The 24,894-nt window shown below is 48.3% G+C and overlaps 1 protein-coding gene across 4 annotated transcripts in view; it reads left to right on the forward strand.

Moving 5' to 3' along the window:
- LOC137562642 (NACHT, LRR and PYD domains-containing protein 3-like) overlaps positions 1–24,894 on the forward strand; it is a 158,170-nt gene that overhangs the window by 45,382 nt on the left and 87,894 nt on the right. For all 4 annotated transcript variants that reach the window (XM_068274176.1, XM_068274173.1, XM_068274175.1 and 1 more), the window contains exons 4-5: positions 19,539–19,716; positions 21,460–21,525. In XM_068274176.1, the coding sequence (XP_068130277.1) occupies positions 19,539–19,716; positions 21,460–21,525 (244 nt within the window). The remainder of the gene's footprint in view (positions 1–19,538; positions 19,717–21,459; positions 21,526–24,894) is intronic.

Below are 24,894 nucleotides of genomic sequence, written 5' to 3' on the forward strand. Positions count from 1 at the left end.
ATTTTGGCACTATATAAATACAACCTATATAATAAAACCCCTGTGTCTCTGTGTCCTGTCCCTTGTGTGTGTGCTTCCAGACTTGACAATTTGCTGCCTGTGAACATAGCTGCATTGTGGGAAACAGCTTTTTCCAACTGCCAAGCAAGCAACATCTCCCTGTGTGCATAAGCATATACTTCAGATAGTGGTGGGAGACGGGTGAGCGGGAAGCGTTGGTATGCGCATTGCCAGGGTTTAGCGGCCATGGCCTAGCACCCATTTTTTTAAAGAGCGGGCCTTTTTACTAGTAATAATAATAATTATGTCAGAGCAAAATTTAAAGGGCCCAGGCTCAAAGCTCACAGATAGCCGGCGGCTAACACAACATCCCAAAATAAACAAGATTGTTAGTGCCACATATCCAACAGGCTGTGGGTTTAGCCCCTCTGCTGGTGTCAAGGTCAATCTCCTAAAGCGGTCCCTACACTAACAGAGCAAACTTACCTGAGGTCGCCCACAGGGCCATGAGCCGCTAACCTTGTAGGGTGCAGTCTGACATGGGGGGGGGGGGGGGGGGGCACCAGCAGATTCCCCCTGTGCCTCTGCAGACACCAAACAATACCCAGCCAAACAAATTGGTAGTTGCTCAATCAGGCTGATAACTATCATATGAGATCACAAGGTTGGGAAAATACACTGAAGCAGGTGGTTTTGGCTCACGTGTGCCAAAACTGGGTGCCGCCATTGCAGTAATGTTACATAGTTACATAGTTATTTGGGTTGAAAAAAAAGACATACGTCTATCGAGTTCAACCAGAGAACAAAATACAACACCAGCCTGTTCCCTCACATATCCCTGTAGTTCCAGAGGAAGGCGAAAAAACCCTTACAAGGCATGGTCCAATTAGCCCCAAAAGGGAAAAATTACTTCCCGACTCCAGATGGCAATCAGATAAAATCCCTGGATCAACACCACTGGGCATTACCTAGTAATTGTAGCCATGGATGTCTTTCAACGCAAGGAAAGCATCTAAGCCCCCTTAAAATGCAGGTATAGAGTTTGCCATAACGACTTCCTGTGGCAACGCATTCCACATCTTAATCACTCTTACTGTAAAGAACCCTTTCCTAAATAAATGCCTAAAGCATTTTTCCTCCATGCGCAGATCATGTCCTCTAGTCCTTTGAGAAGGCCTAGGGACAAAAATCTCATCCGCCAAGCTATTATATTGCCCTCTGATGTATTTATACATGTTAACACGCACTACTAAAGGCAACGACGAGTCCGCCGGACCCTCCCGCTGGGTGGTCTTTAGCCGACAGTATGCGCATGTGTACGTGCTGTCGGCGGACTGATAAGGCTATTTCTGAACAATCCGCTCAGCGTTCAGACTAGAGGACATGATCTGTGCATGAAGGAAAAAGTTTTAGCCATTTATTTAGGAAAGGGTTCTTTACAGTAAGAAAGATTAAGATGTGGAATGCATTGCCACAGGAAGTAGTTATGGCAAATTCTATACCTGCATTTAAAGGGGGCTTAGATGCTTTCCTTGCGTTGAGGGACATCCATGCAGTAGCGTCGTGACGGGGGGGTGACCCGCACCAGGTGGGGTGACCCAGCCGCCCTAGAGGGGGTGCTGCTCAGTCACTCGCCCAACGTGCAGGTTCCTAGCTGCCCCGCATTGCTCAGTCTGCCTGTCTGAGCCCATGTGTGCAGATGCCGGCTATGTATCCATGCATGGACTGGAGAGAGCCTGCAACAGCCAGCAGGCAGACTCTCCCGGGCAGCACCACCAGCGGCTAGACAGCGTGCAGCTTCACTTCAGCTGCTTAGACGCTGTCAAAGTGTCTGGCCAGGCGTGACATCAGCCCTCTGAGCCCAGCCAGGACTGAATGCAGAAGGGGAGGTGTCGCTGGCAGATCGAAACCCCCTCACCCGAAAGGAAGTTTTACTATGCAGGACTCCAGACTGCGCAAAATGTGTGTCTCCTGCCTTGTAGTGCGTAAGTATATACTGTACACAATCAGGGCCGGCCCTAGACTTTTTGCCGCCTGAGGCATATTAAGAAAAAATCGCCCCCCCCCCCCCCCCCCCCCCAGCCGTGGGTGGGGGGGGGGGGGCCGAGCTGGAGGGGTAGCTGACAGAAAGGGGGTATTGGGCCTAGCGGTGGGGAGGGGGGTCGGACCCCCCCCCCTCCCTCGCCTGGGATCTGCGCTCCTCCTCCAGCATTAAGTAACCAGCTGCGTGCATAAAGATGAAGAGGCAACGGGCGGGGGAATCACTCACCTCTTCCGCGTTCCATCGTGCGCTCCACCGACGTCACTTCCTGCAAGGCCGTCCACTTACAATACAGTAGGCGGCGTTGCCGGAAGTGACGTCAGTGGAGCACACGATGGAACGCGGAAGAGGTGAGTGATTCCCCCGCCCGTAGCCTCTTCATCTTTATGCACGCAGCTGGTTACTTAATGCTGGAGGAGGAGCGCAGATCGGGGGATCCAGGTGAGGGGGGGTCCGACCCCCTTCCCCACCGCTAGGCCCAATACCCCCTTTCTGCCAGCTACCCCTCCAGCTCGGCAGGCGGCACCCAGCATCCACAGACAGGCAGGTGCCGCCCCCCCAGATCTGCCGCCTGAGGCAAATGTTTCACCCCGCCTCATGAACGGGCCGGGCCTGTACACAATGCACATTTCTTTTTGTATATCCTCTTTGTACAGTGCATGTTTTTGTGGGTATATGTAATGTGTTTATATCTACAGTATGTGTGTGGGTGTAGTTTGTATGTAAGGTGTATGTGTTTGCATAGATTGTATGTACAGTGCTTGTGTGCATGCATAGAGTTTATGTGTGTGTGTGTGTGTGTGTGTGTGTGTGTGTGTGTGTGTGTGTGTGTGTGTGTGTGTGTGTGTGTGTGTATATATATATTGCATGTACAGTATGTTTGTGTGCTGTGTGGGTATGTACAGTGTGTGTGTGTGTGTAGATTGCATGTACAGTATGTTTGTGTGCTCTGTGGATATGTACAGTGTGTGTATATGTTGTGAATGTGTGTATAGATTGTATGTATAGTGTGTTTGTGTACTGTGCACAGTGTGTGTGTGTGTGTGTGTGTGTGTGTGTGTGTGTGTGTATATATATATTTATTATGTCGTTTCATGTTTCTCCCCTCCCCAGCCAGCACCCAGTTATTTGATGTTCCCCTCCGCCCACTGTAGCTAGTACCCAGTTTTTAACCCTCCTTCCCACCCACCACACCAGAACCCAGCATTTTACTCCCTCACCAGCACCAAGCGTTTAACCCTTCCACCCACGCCACCAGCACCAAGCGTTTAAACCTCCCACCCACGCCACCAGCCACCAGCGTATACCCCTCCCACCAGCACCCAGCTTTTACCTTGTCACATTACAGTTGGCTCTGCCCACATCACGGCCATGCCCACTTCCTGGCACCCATGTAATGGCCACGCCCATATTTTGCCTTCGCGCGCCGCACTCTACCTTTCTCCTAGGTGCCCTGGATCTTAGGATCATAGCAACACCCCTGATGGAGGGGGAGGGCAACCCGACCTCTCCCTCCCTTCCTCTCCCCGGGCTGCCCTCCGTGCTCCCCCCTCCGACTGCAGAGTAAGCGCACAGGGAAGCGCTATACACAGCTACTCACCTACCTGGTTCCAATCGCCGCTCACTCGCAGCCGGTCTCCCCTCTGCATACACGCTGATACACACGCTGCTTCCAGCTAAACAGGAAGCAGTGTGTGTATCAGCGTGTATGGAGAGAGGAGACTGGCGGCTAGTGAGCGGCGATTGGAACCAGGTAGGTGAGTAGATGTGTATAGCGCTTCCCTGCGCGCTCACTCTGCAGTCTGGAGGGGGGAACACGGAGGGCAGCCCGGGGAGAGGAAGGGAGGGAGAGGTCGGGCTGCCCTCCCCGCGGCTGCGGCTCCTCCTCCATTAGGGGGGGGGGGCACCTACCTACCTAATACTGGGGGGCAGCTACCTTTTTAACCTATACTGGGGGGCATAATCTAACCTATACTGGGTGGCGGCTACCTATCTAACCTATGCTGATGGCAACTATTCTGGCTGCCTATATTAGCCCACTGCCTTACTGTTACAGTTACATTACAGTTACCCCCACCCATGTGATGTCATGTCCACACCCATTTTTTTGCCACTGCGCGCTTCGCTTTTTTTTGGGGGGGGGGGGGTGTCGGTAAATTATCCGCACCGGGTGTCAAACACCTTAGCTACGCCACTGCATCCATGGCTACAATTACTAGGTAATGCCCAATGATGTTGTTCCAGGGATTTTATCTGATTGCCATCTGGAGTTGGGAAGGAATTTTTTCCCTTTTGGGGCTAATTGGACAATGCCTTGCCTTCGCCTTCCTCTGGATCAAAAGGGATATGTGAGGGAGCAGGCTGGTGTTGTACTTTGTTCTCTGGTTGAACTCGATGGACTTATGTCTTTTTTCAACCCAAATAACTATGTAACTATGTAACTCGTTGTCGATGAGTACTACTAAGTCCTTCTCCAAGTTTGATGTCCCCAACTGTATCCCATTTATTTTGTATGGTGCTAGACCATTGGTATGACCAAAATGCATGACTTTACAATTTTCAATATTTAATTTCATCTGCCATGTATGTGCCCATATAGCCATCCTATCCAGATCCTGTTGCAATATGACACTATCTTCCTGAGAGTTGATGATTCTGGACAATTTTGTATCATCTGCAAAAATAGCAACATTGCTTTCTACTGCATCTACTAGGTCATAAATTAGTAAATTGAAGAGCACTAGACCCAGTACAGACCCCTGTGGGACCCCACTGCTAACAGTCACCCATTTTGAGTATGATCCATTGACCACAATTCTTTGTTTTCTGTTCATTAGCCAGTTCCCTATTCATGCACACAGACTCCTCCCCAGTCCTTGCATCCTCAACTTTTGCACCAGACTTTTGTGGGGAACAGTGTCGAAGGCCTTTGCAAAGTCCAAGTATATCACATCTACAGCATTCCCAATATCCATATTAGCATTCACTACCTCATAAAAGCTGAGCATGTTAGTCAAACAGGACCTGTCTTTAGTAAACCCATGCTGATGCTGCGAAATAAGATTATTTTCTACTATGAAGTTGTGAGAAAAAGCGGAAAAGCCGCCGCTGGTGCTCAGAGCAAGGCGGCTGATTCCGCGTCTAACGCGGCGGTTTGCACGCATAATCTGATCTGTCCGTGTGTTGCCGACCTTGCCTGTCCGACCTCGAGAGCTATCTCTCTCGTTAAGAAATAGTTCACAGTCTGTTAGTGACATCCCTCTATTGGTGTCACTCACACTCTAGTCCTTCCCACTCTCAGCCTGACTCCTCCCCTTGGGGAGCCTCAGGCCAGTGGAAGGAACCTGTTCTTTGGGCAGTACCCTTTACTGCCTTGCACCCTCTATACGGGTGCTCTCCTCAAAGTATTACTGTTGCACCAAACACTCTTATTACTCAGGTGTCCAGAGGTTAGAGATATATCTGATTATCGGTGATACTGCAGATCATCAATAATCGGGTATATATCTGTATTCTCGGTGATACTGCAGATCACCGATAATCGGATCCTCTCTGAGTTACACCGATCGTTACAGAACGGCAGACCCAAATGCAAATGGACGCACTCACCGGCCGTCTGGGCACACTTACCACTTCGGTGGATAACATGAACCAAGTGCTGGGTAGTCACCGGGCGTTAATTGACGCTTTGTCCGGGTCTATACAAACCCTCCAGACGGCTGTGGATGAAGTGCGATCTCCTCCTAGCACAGACATACGTATGCCTGTACCTGAAAAATTTTCTGGTCACAGATCTGACTTCCGAAATTTTAGGAGTAGAGTGTTATCATACTTTGAGTTGAGACCTAAATCCTCAGGAACTATGGCCCAAAGGGTCACATTTATTAAAACTTTGTTATCAGGTGATTCTCAAACCTGGGCGTACAGTCTGCCCGCCGGAGACTTAGCCCTAACCTCTGTGGAGGAATTTTTTAAAGCCATGGCTATAATTTACGATGATCCAGACATTGCCTCGATTTCTGAGCGGAAGCTCAAACTGTTACGTCAAGGCAAGAGTCCGGTTGAGGAGTATGCTGCTGAATTTAGGAGGTGGTCAGTATCAGCCAGGTGGGACACCTTTGCCCTTTTAGATTGTTTCTTATCAGGGTTGTCAGATGAGGTCTCCGATCTTATGTTAAGTCAGCCTGAACTTAAGTCCATCGATGAGGCCATTTCATCGGCCATTAGGATAGATCATCGGCTGCGCTATCAGAGACAGACCCGGGGTAGAAACCATGTGAGAATGGTATACCACGCTGCGCCCCCTGTGACTCCACCTCCTCCCGTTTCGCCTCCACCTGAACCAATGCAGATTGGCCGGTCAAAGTTGTCTCAAGTGGAGCGGAAACGCAGGATATCGGAGCAGCTTTGTCTTTATTGTGCAGAGGGGGGTCATAGAGTACAGAATTGCCCTAAGAAATCGGGAAACGCTACTGCCTAGGAGTAGTTGGGGGTAATACCCTAGGCGTGCAATTTTTACCCCTAGATGATGAACGGTTGCTTCTTCCTTGTAGTATTTCATGGGAGGATAAATCTGAAGTCACTGAAGCCTTCATTGACTCAGGCTCAGCGGCTAATTTTTATGGATTACGAATTTGTAAAAAGATTGGGTATTCCGCTCACCCCAGTAAAACCACCTATTGAAGTTACGGCAGTGGATGATTCCCCTCTGCAGGTTAACAGTCCTCTGTCGCAGACTCCAGAGGTGGGAGTCACTATAGGGGTGCTGCATAGGGAGAATTTGCATTTTTTTGTGTCACACATGACAACCTCCACGATCATTCTTGGCATGCCTTGGTTACAACTTCACTCCCCTCAGATTAATTGGGCCACTGGTCAGGTAACGAGCTGGTCGTCCCATTGCTTTCATCATTGTTTAGCGAAGGTAACCTTGGGCCAGACCAAGATTCACATGGAGGGAGTGCCGGATCAGTATTCTGAATTTTCAGACGTGTTTTGTCCTAAGTCAGCCGATTAAACTTCCTCCACATCGCCCTTTCGATTGTCCCATCGATCTCCGGTCTGGTTGTATGCCCCCTAGAGGTCATCTCTACAATTTGTCTGGGCCGGAAAAGTTGGCCATGCAGGAGTACATCCGCGAAAACTTAGCTAAAGGGTTCATTCGCTCTTCCCGGTCACCTGCTGGAGCAGGTTTCTTTTTTGTAAAGAAAAAAGACGGAGGCCTACGGCCATGCATTGATTATCGGGGTCTGAATAAAATCACAGTAAAGAATCGCTATCCTTTACCTTTGATAGACGATTTATTTACTCAGGTCACCAATGCTAAGATTTTCTCAAAATTGGATTTGCGGGGTGCATACAACCTGGTGCGGATCAGAGAGGTAGATGAGTGGAAGACGGCCTTTAACACACCCGATGGGCATTACGAGTACCTGGTGATGCCCTTCGGGTTGTGTAACGCTCCGGCCGTCTTTCAGGAACTCCTTAATGAGGTGTTCAGGGAGGTTTTGGGTAAATTTGTCCTGGTATATCTGGATGATATACTAATCTTCTCAGATAACCTCTCAGAGCACAGGGCTCATGTCAGATTTGTGCTGCATAAACTAAGACAGAACATGCTTTATGCTAAATTGGAGAAATGCATTTTTGAGGTAACATCTGTCGCCTTTCTGGGGTACATAATTTCTACCTCGGCCTTTCTATGGACCCTGCCAAAGTCTCTGCTGTCCTGGAGTGGCCTCAGCCAGTAGGACTGAAGGCTCTCCAGAGGTTCTTAGGGTTCGCAAATTACTATAGAAGGTTCATAAAGGGGTACTCCACAGTCATTGCACCCCTCACCAGTCTCACAAAGAAAGGGGCAGATACCAACCACTGGTCCCCCGAAGCTTTGGCTGCTTTCTCCACTCTGAAAGAACTGTTTTGTTCTGCACCCATTTTGAGACACGTCGACACATCCTATCCCTTTATCGTAGAGGTGGATGCCTCAGAGGTAGGGGTGGGGGCTGTGCTGTCTCAGCTTTCTGGGTTGCAGGGAAGATTACACCCATGTGCCTATTTTTCTCGTAGGTTTTCACCAGCAGAGAAAAATTACGATATAGGCAACAGGGAGCTCCTAGCCATTAAATTGGCCTTTGAAGAATGGCGTCATTGGCTAGAAGGAGCAGAACATACGATTACAGTTTACACTGATCACAAGAATTTGGAATACAGTGAGGGGGCTAAGAGATTGAGTCCCCGTCAGGCTCGGTGGTCACTGTTTTTCTCGAGATTCAGATTTGTAATTACGTATACTCCGGGTAGTAAAAACATTAAAGCAGATGCTTTATCCAGAGCTTTGAGCCAGAGACAGCACAGCCCTCAGACCCAGAGACTATTATCCCACAGAAAGTGGTATTGGCAGCCACAGAGACCTGGAAGAACTGGATGGAGACTTTAAGTCCCTTCCAGCAGGATGTTCCTGAGGGAAAGCCTGAAGGGGTCATGTTTGTACCATTGCCGTTTCGTCTCCAGATATTGCAGATGATCCACTCCCACAAAAATGCTGGACATCCTGGTGCCACCAGAACACAGGACCTTGTTGCTAGGTGTGCTTGGTGGCCTTCATTGGCAACTGACTGCAAGGAGTATGCGAGAGAATGGGCAGTGTGTGCAAAAAGCAAACCCTCCTGTCTGGCACCTGTGGGACCATTGCAGCCTTTGCCCACCCCGAGTGAACCATGGACCCACTTGTCCATGGATTTTGTGGGTGAGCTCCCGAGGTCTGAAGGCATGTCGGTCATTTGGGTGGTAGTCGACAGATTCAGTAAAATGGCCCATTTCGTGCCCCTGAAAGGACTCCCCTCGGCCCAGGAGTTGGCCGATCTTTTCATCATGCACATTTTCCGGCTACATGGCATCTCGGAAAATATAGTGTCAGATCGGGGAGTCCAATTTGTTTCTACATTTTGGAGGGCATTTTGTCATCAATTGGGCATGGAACTGTCGTTTTCGTCGGGCTACCACCCACAGACCAATGGTCAGACCGAGAGAATGAATCAGTCACTGGAACAGTTTCTAAGGTGTTATGTTGCGGATGCGCAAAATGATTGGGTCAAGTTCTTGCCGTTTGCAGAATTTGCACACAATAATTTAAAAAGCTCTTCCTCTGGATTCTCTCCATTTCAGGTGGTAACTAGAAAGTTGCCTAAGTTATCCCCACTGCCAGTAGCTTCCACTCCGTTTCCAGCTTTGGAGGCTTGGCAAAAGTCATTTAAGAACATTTGGGGGATCGTGAAAAAGAATCTAGAGAAGGCCTTTCAGAGTCAGAAAGGTCAAGTTGACAAGAAACGTTCCATAGAGTGGAAGTTCCGGCCAGGAGACTTGGTCTGGGTGTCCACTCGTCATTTGACTTTAAAACAGCCTTCGCCCAAGTTAGGACCCAGATTTGTGGGCCCTTTCCCAGTAACCAGGAAAATCAACAATGTTACTTATGCCATTGATCTTCCTGCCAGCATGCGTGGTGTAAGATCGTTCCATGTATCCCTGCTTAAGCCAGCAGTGCATGTAGGTTCCACTCCTCCTCCCCCTGTGATGGTGGATGACCAACCTGAGTATGAAGTGGAAAAGATTTTAGACTCACGTATTGTACAGAACTCAGTACAGTATTTAGTTCACTGGAAGGGTTATGGTATTGAGGAGAGAACATGGGTACCTGATTGCCGCATGCATGCGGATGAATTAAAGAAGGAGTTCCACGCCCTACATCCTGAGAAGCCGGGTAGGAGCTGTCCGGAGTCCACTCCTCGGGGGGTACTGTAAGAAAACGCGGAAAAGCCGCCGCGGGTGCTCAGAGCAAGGCAGCTGATTCCGCGTCTAACGCAGCGGTTTGCACGCATAAGCCTACATCTGTCAGTATGGCTGAACGCGGAGAAACCGCCGCATGCTCTGATAGCGGTGCGGCTGGTTCCGCGTCCAGCACAGCGGATGCATTACAACACATGTCTGGTGTGGCTGGGACTGATAGTCCACACAGGTTCAGAAGAACGCGCGCGCGCTGAGAGGCAGAGCTTTTTGACAGCCAGAAGGGTGTCAGCTGACCAAGCCGGTCAGCTGACAATTCTATCAGTTCCCATTGGTCCAGCAGTTAGGGGAGGCGCTGGAGAGCGCTTTGGTATATTTACTGGGTGCTAGTCATTTCTCTGGTGTCTGCCGTTGCGATCACTACGTGGTAGCACTCAGACCTTTTTGTCAGAATCTGTGTTATTCTCTAGACCAGTTCCAGGGTGTTGATGACCAAGGAACTCACACCCAAGACTAGGAATACTGTGTATCATCTGTGTTATTCTCCAGACTAGTTCCAGGGTGTTGATGACTACGGAGCTCACACCCAAGACTAGGAATCTGTGTATTATCTGTGTTATTATTCAGACTAGTTCCAGGGTGTTGATGACTATGGAGCTCACACCCAAGACTAGGAAATAGCTTTACCATCTAGTTATATTCAGACTAGTTCCAGGGTGTGGATGTACGGAGCTCACACCTAAGACTAGGCATTGTATATTTGTTATGACCTTCTGCTTTCCTGACCACTCTCCTGATCTCTGATTTGGTACTTCGCTATATCTGATACTCTGTTGCCAAACCCTGCTTGCCTTAGGATTCCGTGTCTGTCTCCTGTCTCTATATCTGATCTGTCCGTGTGTTGCCGACCTGGCCTGTCCGACCTCGAGAGCTATCTCTCTCGTTAAGAGATAGTTCACAGTCTGTTAGTGACATCCCTCTATTGGTGTCACTTACACTCTAGTCCTTCCCACTCTCAGCCTGACTCCTCCCCTTGGGGAGCCTCAGGCCAGTGGAAGGAACCTGTTCTTTGGGCAGAGATATATCTGATTATCGGTGATACTGCAGATCATCAATAATCGGGTATATATCTGTATTCTCGGTGATACTGCAGATCACCGATAATCGGATCCTCTCTGAGTTACACCGATCGTTACAGAAGTCATGTATAGTATCTCTTAGCAACCCCTCAAATAGTTTGCATACAAATGATGTTAAGCTTACAGGTCTATAATTTCCTGGATCTGATTTTTTCCCTTCTTAATTAATGGGAAAACGTGGGCTGTACGCCAATCCGCTGGGACTCTGCCAGTTGAAAGAGAGTCACAAAAAATAAGATAAAGGGGTTCATCTATAACTGAACTTAATTCCCTTAGGACCCGAGGATGCATGCCATCCGGGCCAGGTGCCTTGTCTATTTTTAATTTATTTAGTCTTGCTTTTCCTTCTTCCTGCGTTAAGTATTTAATATTACAATTGGAAGATTGAGACTCTTCTGCCTCTGTAATTTGTAACAGTGATGTTTCCCTTGTGAAGACAGAAGCAAAGAAAGCATTTAATAACTCTGCCTTACCTTGGTCATCCACCATTGTTCCCACCCTCATCCTTTAGGAGTCCAATACAGTCAGCCTTTCTTTTTTTTAGAGTTGATGTACTTGTAAAACTTTTTTGGGTTAAATTTGATATCCCTAGCGATTTGCTTTTCAGCTTCAATCTTTGCCAACCTAATTTTTTTTTTTACAACTTTTATTGCACTCCTTATAATTGCTTAATGCAGCCTCAGTTCCCTCCTGTTTTAGGACCTTAGAGGCATTCTTTTTCGACTTAATTTTATCTCTAACCTTTCTATTCATCCATAGAGGCCTTTTTTTGTTCCTAGACGTTTTGTTTCCATATGGGATATACCTACTACAATAATGATTGAGAATAAGTTTAAAAGCTTGCCATTTCCCTTCAGTGTCCTCCCCTTGTAGTACATTATCCCAGTTCACCAAACTTAGTGCCTGCCTAAGTTGATTGAACTTTGCTTTTCTAAAATTCATAGTTTTAGTGGTCCCGCTGCCCCGTGGCCTATCAGTCAGCAGATCAAACGTTATCATGTTGTGATCACTATTTCCCAAATGTTCTTGAACCTGCACATTTGATACATTATCTGGTCTATTTGAAATGATCAAATCCAGTAACGCATCCCCCCTAGTTGGTTCTGTTACCATTTGCGTCAGGTAACTGTCCTGTAGTGATGCCAGAAATCTGCTGATTTTACCAGAATGGGTAGCCTCAATTAGTGTTGGGCGAACATTGTTCGCCACTGTTCGGGTTCTGCAGAACATCACCCTGTTCGGGTGATGTTCGAGTTCGGCCGAACACCTGATGGTGCTCGGCCAAACCGTTCGGCCGCATGGCCGAACTAAGAGCGCATGGCCGAACGTTCCCCGAACGTTCGGCTAGCGCTGTGATTGGCCGAACGGGTCACGTGGTTCGGACCCGAACACGCTCTTAATGGCCGAACGGTCACGTGGCTCGGGTAAATAAATACCCGAACCACGTCATATCTCCGCCATTTCTCTGTGGGTTTAGCTTTGGGTAGGCAGGCAGGGTAGTTCGCTCTCCAGCCACGCTAGCCAGGGTCCCCCCCAGTCATTGTGTGTCGCTGCTGGGAACAGTAGTACACCGCTCGCTCAGCCACACTATATATAGCATTGTTTACTGCCACTGTGTACCTCGCTCAGCCACACTATATATAGCATTGTTTACTGCCACTCTGTGTACACCGCTCAGCTAGACCATATAGCATTGTGTGTACAGCCACTGTGTACCTCGCTCAGCCACGCTATATATAGCATTGTGTTTACTGCCACTCTGTGTACACCGCTCAGCCAGACTATATAGCATTGTGTGTACTGCCACTCTGTGTACACCGCTCAGCCAGACTATTTAGCATTGTGTGTACTGCCACTCTGTGTACACCGCTCAGCCAGACTATATAGCATTGTGTGTACTGCCACTCTGTGTACACCGCTCAGCCAGACTATATAGCATTGTTTACTGCCACTCTGTGTACACGGCTCAGCCACACTATATAGCATTGTTTACTGCCACTCTGTGTACACCGCTCAGCCAGACTATATAGCATTGTGTGTACTGCCACTCTGTGTACACCGCTCAGCCAGACTATATAGCATTGTTTACTGCCACTCTGTGTTCACGGCTCAGCCAGACTATATAGCATTGTTTACTGCCACTCTGTGTACACGGCTCAGCCACACTATATAGCATTGTTTACTGCCACTCTGTGTACACCGCTCAGCCAGACTATATAGCATTGTGTGTACTGCCACTCTGTGTACACCGCTCAGCCAGACTATATAGCATTGTGTGTACACCGCTCAGCCAGACTATATAGCATTGTTTACTGCCACTCTGTGTACACGGCTCAGCCAGACTATATAGCATTGTTTACTGCCACTCTGTGTACACGGCTTAGCCACACTATATAGCATTGTTTACTGCCACTCTGTGTACACCGCTCAGCCAGACTATATAGCATTGTGTGTACTGCCACTCTGTGTACACCTCTCAGCCAGACTATATAGCATTGTGTGTACTGCCACTCTGTGTACACCGCTCAGCCAGACTATATAGCATTGTTTACTGCCACTCTGTGTACACGGCTCAGCCAGACTATATAGCATTGTTTACTGCCACTCTGTGTACACGGCTCAGCCACACTATATAGCATTGTTTACTGCCACTCTGTGTACACCGCTCAGCCACACTATATAGCATTGCGTAGTCTGCCAGTCAGTGTGTATAGTGCTGGGATCAGTAATACTCCACTCACCGCCAACCACTATATGAGCTCACCATGAGTTCCTCAGAGACCTCCGCTGTGAGCAGCACTCCCAACAACAGCAACAGCCAACGCCCCACGCAAGCTATAACATCCACCCCAGCAGCCAGTGGTCAGCAGCAGCCCTCCCCGGAGGAGAACGTTGTGTCCATCGGTCCGTCGCCAGAGCGATTAATGAGGGCTGCCATTGAGGAGATGATGGGGCCTGATGTGGAGGAGGAGGTCTGGCTCAGGCCAGCATCCCAAGTTAATGTTGAGGACGATGAGGGGTCTGTGTCTGGGGATGTTGGGGTGGCAGAGGTGGTGGGTGGGTCAGACTCAGGAGAAGAGTTGTATGATGAGGATGATGATCGGGACCATCTGTATGTGCCTCAGAGTCCGACCCCGGAAAACATGTTGTATCGTGTGTTTAGGTACTAAAATCTGCGTTCCCAGTAGTGTTGGGCGAACAGTGTTCGCCACTGTTCGGGTTCTGCAGAACATCACCCCGTTCGGGGTGACTATATAGCAGACTATATAGCATTGTGTTTACTGCCACTCTGTGTACATGGCTCAGCCACACTATATAGCATTGTGTTTACTGCCACTCTGTGTCTGCTGGGAACAGTAGTACACCGCTCACCCGCCACTGTATAGCATTGTGCTCTGTGTCGCTGCTGGCAATAGTGGTACACCGCTCACCCACCACTGTGTAGCATTTCTGTACTGCCACTGTACTGCTGCCAGTCAGCGTGTACTTAAAGGATAAGTGAAATGAGGAAGAAATCCGGTGAAAGAGGGAGGGGCAAGGGAAGAGGTGTTTCCCCTGACGGTTCACGTACAGGCCACAGGGGAGCACCCAAGAAAACCCACTCAATACCGCCCATGTTGTCCAGGACAACCACCCTCACAGATCCAAAACAACAGGACCAGATAATTACTACTTGGATGACCTCTCAAGCGTCCAGCAGTGGGTTAAGCAGCACCAGCACATCACGCACGAGGTCCGAGTCCTCAGCCAGTTACAAGGAGCCAGTGGGCACAAAGCTGACACAACCGGCAGCGACACCACGCACACAACTGCCAGATAACCAGACGACGTTGAAGTGAGCTGCGCAGAGGTTGTTCTGGGGAGCTCTACTCCACGGTGGCGGCCCCCCACAATGACATATGACGAGTTTGAGGAGATGGAAGAGGAGGGTATGGACAATGTGGACATAGACCCAGATTTTGTTTGTGAACGAGAATATCGCCGTCGTAGCAGCAGCACAGATGAGTCTGTTGAAGAACCCACTGCTGCACGAGTTCGCCTTGTGCCACAAGGTAGGCGGCGCGCAATTTCAGGCACCACAAGCGTGGAAGTTCAAGTGAGAGGCAAAAGAGGCGCAAACAGAAATCGCCAGCAAGGCAGGTGCTCCAAAGTCTGGGCTTTCTTTGAAGACTGCACTGAGGATGTTACCATGGCGATTTGCAAGGTGTGCAAGACCCGCCTGAGCAGGGGGAAAAGTATTAACAACCTCTCCCCACCACCAGCATGAGCCGCCACATGCTATCCAAACATCCCACTCTGTGGGCAAACGCGGCAGGACAGGGTACCACCAGCAACACTGCCTCCCTTGGGTTCACCAGACTCACCACCAGACCCGCCTCAGCAGCAGCAGTAGCCCAGCCATTGCGTGGTTCACAACATTCACAAACATCAGACGACGCTGACACTGTCACTTTCCGGAGTAGTGCTCTTGAGGTCTCCCAGTCTTCATCAAACACAACAACCAACAGCCCTTTGGTGTGCAGCCCTACGGTTCAGTTGTCTGTCTCGGAGATGTTTGAGCGCAAGAGGAAATTGCCAGCAAATGACCCCCGGGCCGTGGCAGTAACAGCCAGCATAGCCAAGCTTCTGGCCTGCGAAATGCTGCCATATCGAGTGGTGGAGACAAACAGCTTCAAGGGCATGATGTCAATGGCCATCCCACGTTACGTGGTTCCCAGCCGCTACCACTTTGCAGGCTCTGCAGTGCCTGAGTTGCATGAGCACGTGGTCAGCAAAATAACCCGAAGCTTGATGAATGCCGTTGCCTGCAAGGTTCACCTCACCACTGACACCTGGACGAGTGCGTTCGGCCAGGGTCGATACATCTCCCTTACCGCGCACTGGGTGAACCTTGTGGAGCCTGGCAGCGATTCCTCACCTGCTACGGCGCGGGTGTTGCCCACGCCGCAAACAGCTGCACCGCCGTCCCTCCCACTGGATAACAACAGCAGCACCTACCTCTCTGACTCCTTCTGCTCCAACGCATCTCAAAGCTGTACCTCATCCGGAAACGCTAACCCAGCACCAGCAGCAGTAGGATCGTGGAAGCAGTGCAGCACAGCTGTTGGCATGCGTCAGCAAGCGTTGCTGAAGCTGATCTGCCTTGGGGATAAGCAGCACACAGAGGAGGAAATTTGGAGGGGAATAAAGGAACAGACGGATTTGTGGCTGGCACCGCTGGACCTGAAACCGGGCATGAAGCTAGACACCTGGCACGAACTGGCAATGTACGCAATAGAGGTGCTGGCTTGCCCGGCAGCCAGCGTTATGTCGGAACGCTGTTTCAGTGCTGCCGGAGGCATCGTCACAGATCGGCGTATCCGCCTCTCCACAGAAAATGCAGACCGTCTGACTCAAATTAAAATGAATCAATCCTGGATTGGAAACGACTACGCAACACTCCAGGACCCCAACCAAGTAACATGACCAATGAACATCTGGGATGGTTTAGCGTTTCCGGTCCCTGTTTATTGAAGCTCTCATCTGTATTACATTTATGACTGCATGGCGGCAAAAAGCATTGCTGCTATATCCGCACGCTTTTTGTCCTTATGCAAGGCCTGGGTTGTTGTGTCTCAAAAAGCATGGCCTTCTCCTCCTGCGCCTCCTCCTGTTCCATCACGTCTGCTGCTGCTGGGTTAGCGTTGCCGCGTGGTCCCTGTTTATTGAACCACTTATCTTTATTACATTTATGACTGCATGGCGGTACAAAGCAAGCTATCCGCACGCTTCTTGTCCTCATGCAAGGCCTGGGTTGTTGTGTCTCAAAGCGTGGCCTTCTCCTCCTGCGCCTCCTCCTGTTCCATCACATCTGCTGCTGCTGGGTTAGCGTTGCCGCGTGGTCCCTGTTTATTGAACCACTTATCTTTATTACATTTATGACTGCATGGCGGTACAAAGCAAGCTATCCGCACGCTTCTTGTCCTCATGCAAGGCCTGGGTTGTTGTGTCTCAAAGCGTGGCCTTCTCCTCCTGCGCCTCCTCCTGTTCCATCACGTGTGCTGCTGCTGCTGCTGGGGTAGCGTTGCCGGTCCCTGTTTATGGAACCTCTTATCTTTATTACATTTATGACTGCATGGCGGTACAAAGCATGCTATCCGCACGCTTCTTGTCCTCATGCAAGGCCTGGGTTGTTGTGTCGCAAAGCGTGGCCTTCTCCTCCTGCGCCTCCTCCTGTTCCATCACGTGTGCTGCTGCTGGTGCTGGGTTAGCGTTACCGGTCCCTTTTCCTGGAACCTCTTCTCTGTATTACATTTATGACTGCATGGCGACAAAAAGCATGTTACCTGTGCAAAGAAACATGACATTTTCCACATTTAAAAGACCGTTTTTCCTTTGAAACTTTACAATCAATTTTCTCAAAAACTATAAGCTCTTTTTCAAATATATTTTTTTCCTCTTGTACCCACTCCCAAGGTGCACATACCCTGCTAATTTGGGGTATGTAGCATGTAAGGAAGCTTTACAAAGCACGAAAGTTCGGGTCCCCATTGACTTCCATTATGTTCGGAGTTCGGCGCGAACACCCGAACATCGCGGCGATGTTCGGCGAACGTTCGCGAACCCGAACATCTAGGTGTTCGCCCAACACTAGCCTCAATACCCCAGTCAATGTCTGGAAAGTTGAAGTCACCCATAACTATGACCTCATTTTTACTTGCAGCTTTTTCCATCTGCTGTAGTAATTGCAGTTTTGCAGCTTCATGAATATGTGGTGGCCTGTAGTATACCCCAATAAGCAATTGGCAACCTTTATTTCCACCATGCATAGTTACCCAAACGGACTCCACATGTTCGCAATCTTCCTCCATCTCATCGTTTAGGACAGCTGTAAGAGTTATTAACAAAGAGACAACCCCCTCCCCTTTTTTTCCCTGTTCTATCCTTCCTAAATACATTGTATCCCTCTAAATTTGCTATCCAGTCATGGCTTTCATCCATCCATGTCTTGGTTATTCCTACAATGTCATAGCCTTTGTCATTCAGAATGAACTCTAGTTCGTCCATTTTATTTGCAAGGCTCCGAGCATTGGTTACCATGCACTTTATATTTTTACCACCACATTTTTCAATTTTGTTTACAGGAAATGGGCTACTTGAAGTTTTACCAACCTCCTTACTCTTTACCCTGTCCTCACCCCCCTTTCCACCCCCCATGTTAGGCTCCCACTGTCTTTCTACCTTCTCTTGTCTACTAATTGAGACTATACCCTCCCGCCTCCCCCCAGATCCTAGTTTAAAATCTCCTCCAACCGTTTAGCCATCTTTTCCGCCAATGCAGCTGCACCCTCCCCATTAAGGTGCAACCCATCCCTGCTGTAGAACCTGTAGCCGACTGCAAAGTCTGCCCAGTTCTCCAGGAACCCAAACCCCTCCTTCCTATACCAATTTCTCAGCCACTTATTTAACTCCCTAAGCTCCCTCTGTCTCTTAGGTGTAGCATGTGGCACTGGCAGTATTTCAGAAAACATCACCCTGGAGGTCCTTGCTTTAAGTTTATCTCCAAGTTCCTGAAATCATTTTTGTGGACCTTCCATCTCCCACTAACTTTGTCATTGGTGCCAATGTGTACCATGACAGCTGGGTCTTCCCCAGCCCCACCCAATAATCTGTCAATTCTTTCCGCTACATGCTGAACCTGAGCACCCGGGAGGCAACAGACTGTAAGACATTCACAGTTTCTTCGACAGATTACCCTATCTGTGTGCGTAATAATTGAATCCCCTACCACTAGTATCTGTCTAGCCTTAGCTGCACTCCTATTCCCTTTCTCGTTGCAGCGGTCTGCCACTTGGTTGCTAAGGGACACATCCTGCTGCAGCATTGCTACTCCAGAATCATCCTCCCCAATATTACACAAACAAGCATACTTATTAGGGAGGGACAACTCAGGACTAGCCTCCCTGCCACTTTTTCCCCTAACCCTTCTAATTGTGACCCAACTAGCGGCTACCTCTGCTTCTTGCTCCGGCTGTACTCCACCCACCTCATCTTCACCGGTACCCTCCAGTGTCTGGATCATGAGATCCAAGCTCTTCTCCATGTTGTGTATGCGTCTCAGTGTTGCGAGATGCTCATCTAGCTCACTGACTTGAGCCTCTAACTGAGCAACATGCACACACACCCAGGGCAACAGAAAACATCCTAAATCTGATGATCAAGGCATGCATACATGTTGCAGGATGTACACTGTATTGCATTCTCCAACATAATGACTATTGTGTGGGGAAAAATTACTTAAAGTAAACTGTGTTATACTGCACGGGGTGCATAAGTTTATTTCTATGTTTTTTACATCTCCCTCCAAGCTGCTGCAACCCGGATGGGGAACAGTATTTTACGCCACCGGGGATTTGAGCGCCAGCAGGGTGAGACTTTATTTGGCTCACCCTGCGCCCCGCTCACCAGCAGCTTGCATATAAGTACACAATTTCACAGAGAAAAATGTCTGGCAGTGTGTTAGGGGCATGTTAGAGCCCAGTGCAATTTTTTAAAATGAGTTTTGTAATTAAATTGTTATTATTATATCTGTGTTCCAGAAAAACTCGTCAGTGGACAAAGACTCGGGAAGTTCTTTATTTTCTACTCTTCTGTTACAAGATCTGTCAGATTCGGGGAGAGAAGCTGTGTTTGGATTCCTGGCTTGTCTCTGTCGACTGCAGAATGATCATTCTCTCCCTAATATATTAGTAATTCTGAGTGAAATCTGCCAGACAGGTAACAGTGCTATATGTCTGCAATAAAAATTGTGGTAAAGTATTGTAAGAAATCGATATTGTTGAAAATATTGTATCAACATTGGGACATTAATAAATGCAACAATATCTGTTTTCTGTAAGTTCTAGGACGTCATTCAGCAAAGGAATACACACATCAATGAAACTACAGAAAGCAACAAGTATCACTAGCCTTCCCCTCTCCACACCTCACTGAGCGGCAGTTGCTCAGTCCAACTGCATAAATTGTGTGAAAATGAGTAAGGAGGCTGGTCAGCATCTTTGATAGATTCTTTCCAGGGAGTGCTTTTGTAAAGAATAAATGTAATACTGAGAATCCCCATGAGGAGATGGACTAGTCTAAAATATGTCAGCTTTTCACTACCTACTACCTACTTATATGTACTGTATGTATTTTAAATTTTAATTGTTTTTTTGGGATGGTGGTCTTTTAAAGAGAAACTCCAACCAAGAATTGAACTTTTTCCCAATCAGTAGCTGATACCCCATTTTACATGAGAAAGACAATGATTTTCACAAACAGACCATCAGGGGGCGCTGTGTGACTGATTTTGTGCTGAAACCCCTCCCACAAGAGGCTCTGAATACCGCGGTACTGCTGGCAAACTGCCACAATGTAACAATGTTCAGAGACAGGAAATAGCTGTTATTAGCTGTCTGTAACAGACAGAGCAGCTAGAAACAGCTAAATAACCTGCCCACAGTAACAATGTCACCATGTAATAAATGTCAGAATGTGAATCTGGGAGAGGAAAGATTTTACAATGAGCAAACACTGACTAAATCATTTATACATAATTATGGTAAAAAATGAAGCACTTTTTTTACTACATTATTTTCACTGGAGTTCCTCTTTAAATGCTTTGATACGACTCTGCTGAACTGCAGCACTGACCACAAATAGGTAACCAGCAGCAGGTCAGGTGATGGATTTGTCCCGAGAAGTGAGAGTTGTTCCCTAGCTTAGTGACTTCCCACTTTATTGCCAGTTTTGTTAAGGGATCCTAACTAATGTGACAGATTTTCCAGAGAATTTCTCTGTACGGCTGTCACATGAACTACCGTATATTCCGGCGTATAAGACGACTGGGCGTATAAGACGACCCCCCAACTTTTCCAGGTAAAATACAGAGTTTGGGATATACTCGCCGTATAAGACTACCCCTCTTCCAACGCACACCAAATTAAAATAAAAAAATCATATACTGGTGCTGTGTATGAACAGATACTGGTGCTGTACTGTATGTTACCCAATATATAACAGTATATAGTCAATTGACTTGTTGCATTGGTCAACTCTCCTTAAGTAGACTGGTCAGCTCTCCTTGTCTACCTGTTTATCAGAGTGGTATGGAAGAATAGATTGTGCTCCCTCAGCAGGGAGATCTGAGAGGTGGTAACATGATAGGGAGTATCACCCAGCATCAATGACACCCGGCGTATAAGACGACCCCCAACTTTTCAGAAGATTTTCAAGGGTTAAAAAGTAGTCTTATACGCAGGAATATACAGTATATCAAATATGAAAATGGTGTGAGTAGTGGCACAGTCCCCTAGTCTACTTTACTAACAAAATCTTGGGACAGAAATAGGGCGTTAAATGTGGCACCTAAAGCTACAGGACCTTTATGTTGTGAAACTCTGTATGTGTGAATGAGTTGCTTCCTGTATATGTTGTCAGTGCCTGCCATGCTTTGATTTGTTTTTTTTGTTTTTATTTTAGGTAAGCATCTAGTGGAGCAGATTCTGCTGGATGAACAAGGTCACTTGCTGCCATCACAGCTGAAAGGTAAATAAGGACTCCAAAATGTAATCAAACTGGAGTTGTACTATAAAGGATAAGGAGACATGATCTGCGTGTGGAGAAAAAATGTTTAAAGGACATCCATGGCTATAATTACTTGGTTATTCCTGGAGATGTTAATCCCAGGGATTGCCATCTGGAGCGTTTAAGGCTAAATGGGCCAAGCCTTGTAAGGGTTGTTGGCTTCCTCTTGATCAACGGGGATATGTGAGGGTGCAGGCTAGTGTTGTACCGTTTTTTCCCTTCTGGTTGAACTTGATGGACAGACGTCTTTTGTCAACCGAACTATGTAACTGTGTAACCTGAGGTGACCCAGTTAGTTGTTATAAAAGGTCAGGGTAGGGAAAAGTCAAGAATGGTCTAGACAAAGCTCAGATCTGAAATAGCAAGGTAAACAAACTGGATCCTGGAGAAAATACATGACAGAAACAACTTTCCAGGAAACACCTCATATGCCTGTCATTCATTATAAAAGGGAGATTATGTGACAAGACCTAATACGGTAGATACCAGGTTTCCCTGAAAATAAGACATTTTTGACTTTTATTAATTTTTGATCCAAAAGATGTGCTAGGGCTTATTTTCAGGGGATGACTTATATTTCTATCAGGAAGTGTCTCTCAGCAGAACATTTCCTGTTCCTTTGTACTGTGCTGATCCTGGATCCGAAGGTATGCTACTGTACTGATCAGGCACCTGCCCTGTCATCCCTGCACACTGCTGATAACCTGGCTGTGTGCTGGGATGACACGACCGGTGCACGATCAGCACTGCACCGCTGTGTCCCCGCTTGCTGGCTGCCTCTTCAACTTCTTTAATTTCCACTAGGGCTTATTTTGGGGGTAGGGCTTATACTTCAAGCATGCTCAAAATTCCAGCTAGGGCTTATTTTCAGGGTAGGTCTAATTTTCAGGGAAATAGGGTATGTAGTCACTACCTGCAGAAGGAGAGCTTCAGTAGTATGCATAGAATACATATGAAAAATGGAAACCCCTCTCCCACCCTCAAATGGAGGGATTATAACACTTTGAGATAAGGAGTGGATTTTTATCACTGCATATACCTACATATGTATATACCTACGTGTTGTTCACTTCAGTGCACCCACCTACCTACGTGAGCGCACGCAGTGTCACTGTGCCTGTCTGGTACCTGTGTGTGTGACAGGTGCACATTGTAATACCCATCACTGCATATACCTACCTGTTGTTCACTTCAGTGCACCCACCTACCTACGTGAGCGCACGCAGTGTCACTGTGCCTGTCCGGTACCTGTCTGTGTTCACAGTGCACCCACCTACCTACGTGAGCACACGCAGTGTGATATTTAATGTCACCAGTCACTGTACCTGTTCACGGTACATGTGTGTGATAGATGCACATTTGTAATACCCATCACTGCATATACCTACCTGTTGTGTTCAGTGCACCCACCTACCTATGTGAGTGCACACAGTGTGATATACCACTCCGTGCATACCTGTTAACTGCACCTGTGTGACTGCACATTGTATTAGTCAAGTCAGTGCATACCTTTCACTTCATCCCCCCTGATATGGGCAAAATGGACAAAACAGGTACAAGCAGAGGTAGAGGCAGACCCAGAGGAAGGCCACCCGGCCTCTGCGAGGTTGTGCTGATGTGATTTAGTGTGGCCCTGGACCAAAGTACAGTTCTCAAAAGAAGGCACGTCCCTTCAACTCCCAAGATTGTCAGTATGTGGTTGACTATTTAACACAGAACACCTCATCTTCCGCAGCCACCAGCGCTACTACAAGCACCACATCTGCTGCATTTGACAGTTCGCAGGCGTTATTTGGTGGGGAAATCACTGATGCACAGCCATTATTGTTACAACCAGATGAAGGCGCTAAGCAAGTTACACCACCTCATATGTCTGAGTTAGGCGACACTATGGACGTAACGTGTGAGGAGGAGGATGATTAAGTACCTGCTGTTGGTGCAGTTTTGGAGGTGTCTGAGGCAAGCGAAGCTGGGCAGGATGATTATGATGATGACGATGATACGGATGCCACGTGGGCTCCTAACAGACGAGATGACCAAGGAGACAGTTCAGAGGGGGAGTCAGAGAGGAGTAGGAGGAGACGAGTTGCTGAAAGAAGCAGGGGGAGCTCGTCGTCAGAAAAAGCTGGTGGCAGTGTCCGCCGCCATGTATCGCCAACATGCCCTTTAACGTCAGCTGCAGATGCCACCATGGTGCCATTACCCCAGGGGGACTCAGCGGTTTGGACATTTTTTACTGTGTCTGCCTCAGATCAGAGCAATGCCATCTGTTCTCTCTGCCTCCAAAAATTGAGCCGTGGAAAGGCCAACACCCACGTAGGGACAACTGCCTTACGAAGGCACATGCAGAAAAGGCACAAACTGCAATGAGAAGAGCACCTGAGCAGAGGCAGCACACAAAAGAAAAGCCACCCTCCTTCTCCTCTTCCTCCTTTAGGTGCAGCATCTTCAGCCGCTTTCTCCCTTGCACCTTCACAGCTACCCTCCTCCACTCCGCCTCTGACCTTGAGCAGTTCCTGCTCCTCTGCCCACAGCAGCAGTCTGGTGTCCGTGAGGAAAATCTTTGAGTGGAAGAAGCCAATGTCCGCCAGTCACCCCTTTGCCCGGCATCTGACAGCTGGCTTGGCAGAACTGTTTGCTCGCCAGCTGTTACCATACCAGCTGGTGGACTTTGAGGCCTTCCGTAAATTTGTGGCCATTGGCTCACCACAGTGGAAGACACCAGGCCGCAATTATTTCTCTAAAAAGGCGATACCCAAACTGTACCATGAAGTTGAGAGGCAAGTGGTGTCATCTCTGGCACACAGCGTTGGGTCAAGGGTCTATCTGACCACAGATGCCTGGTCTGCCAAGCACGGTCAGGGCAGGTACATTACTTACACAGCCCATTGGGTTAACCTGGTGACCGCTGACAAGCAGGGAATACGTGGCTGTGCAGCGGACCAACTTGTGACACCTCCACGGCTTGCAGGCAGGCCTCCTGCCACCTGCTCTCCTCCTGCTACATCTTCTTCGCTGCCGTCCTCCTCCTCCTCCTTGGCTGAGTGGCAGTTCAACTCTACTGGTGCTGCGATCTCCTCTCCAGCTACACAGCCCCATCTCCCCAGGGCCTATGCTGCATGCCAGGTACGACGGTGTCATGCCACCTTAGACATGTCTTGCCTCAAAGCGGAGAGTCATACTGGAGCAGCTCTCCTGGTTGCTCTTAACAAACAGGTGGATCAGTGGCTGACCCCGCACCAGCTGGAGATCAGCAATGTGGTGTGTGACAACAGCAGCAATCTCATTTCCGCTTTGAATTTGGGAAAGCTGACACATGTACCCTGCATG

Source organism: Hyperolius riggenbachi, chromosome 3, assembly GCF_040937935.1.
Source record: "Hyperolius riggenbachi isolate aHypRig1 chromosome 3, aHypRig1.pri, whole genome shotgun sequence".
Classification (NCBI taxonomy): Eukaryota; Metazoa; Chordata; class Amphibia; order Anura; family Hyperoliidae; genus Hyperolius; species Hyperolius riggenbachi.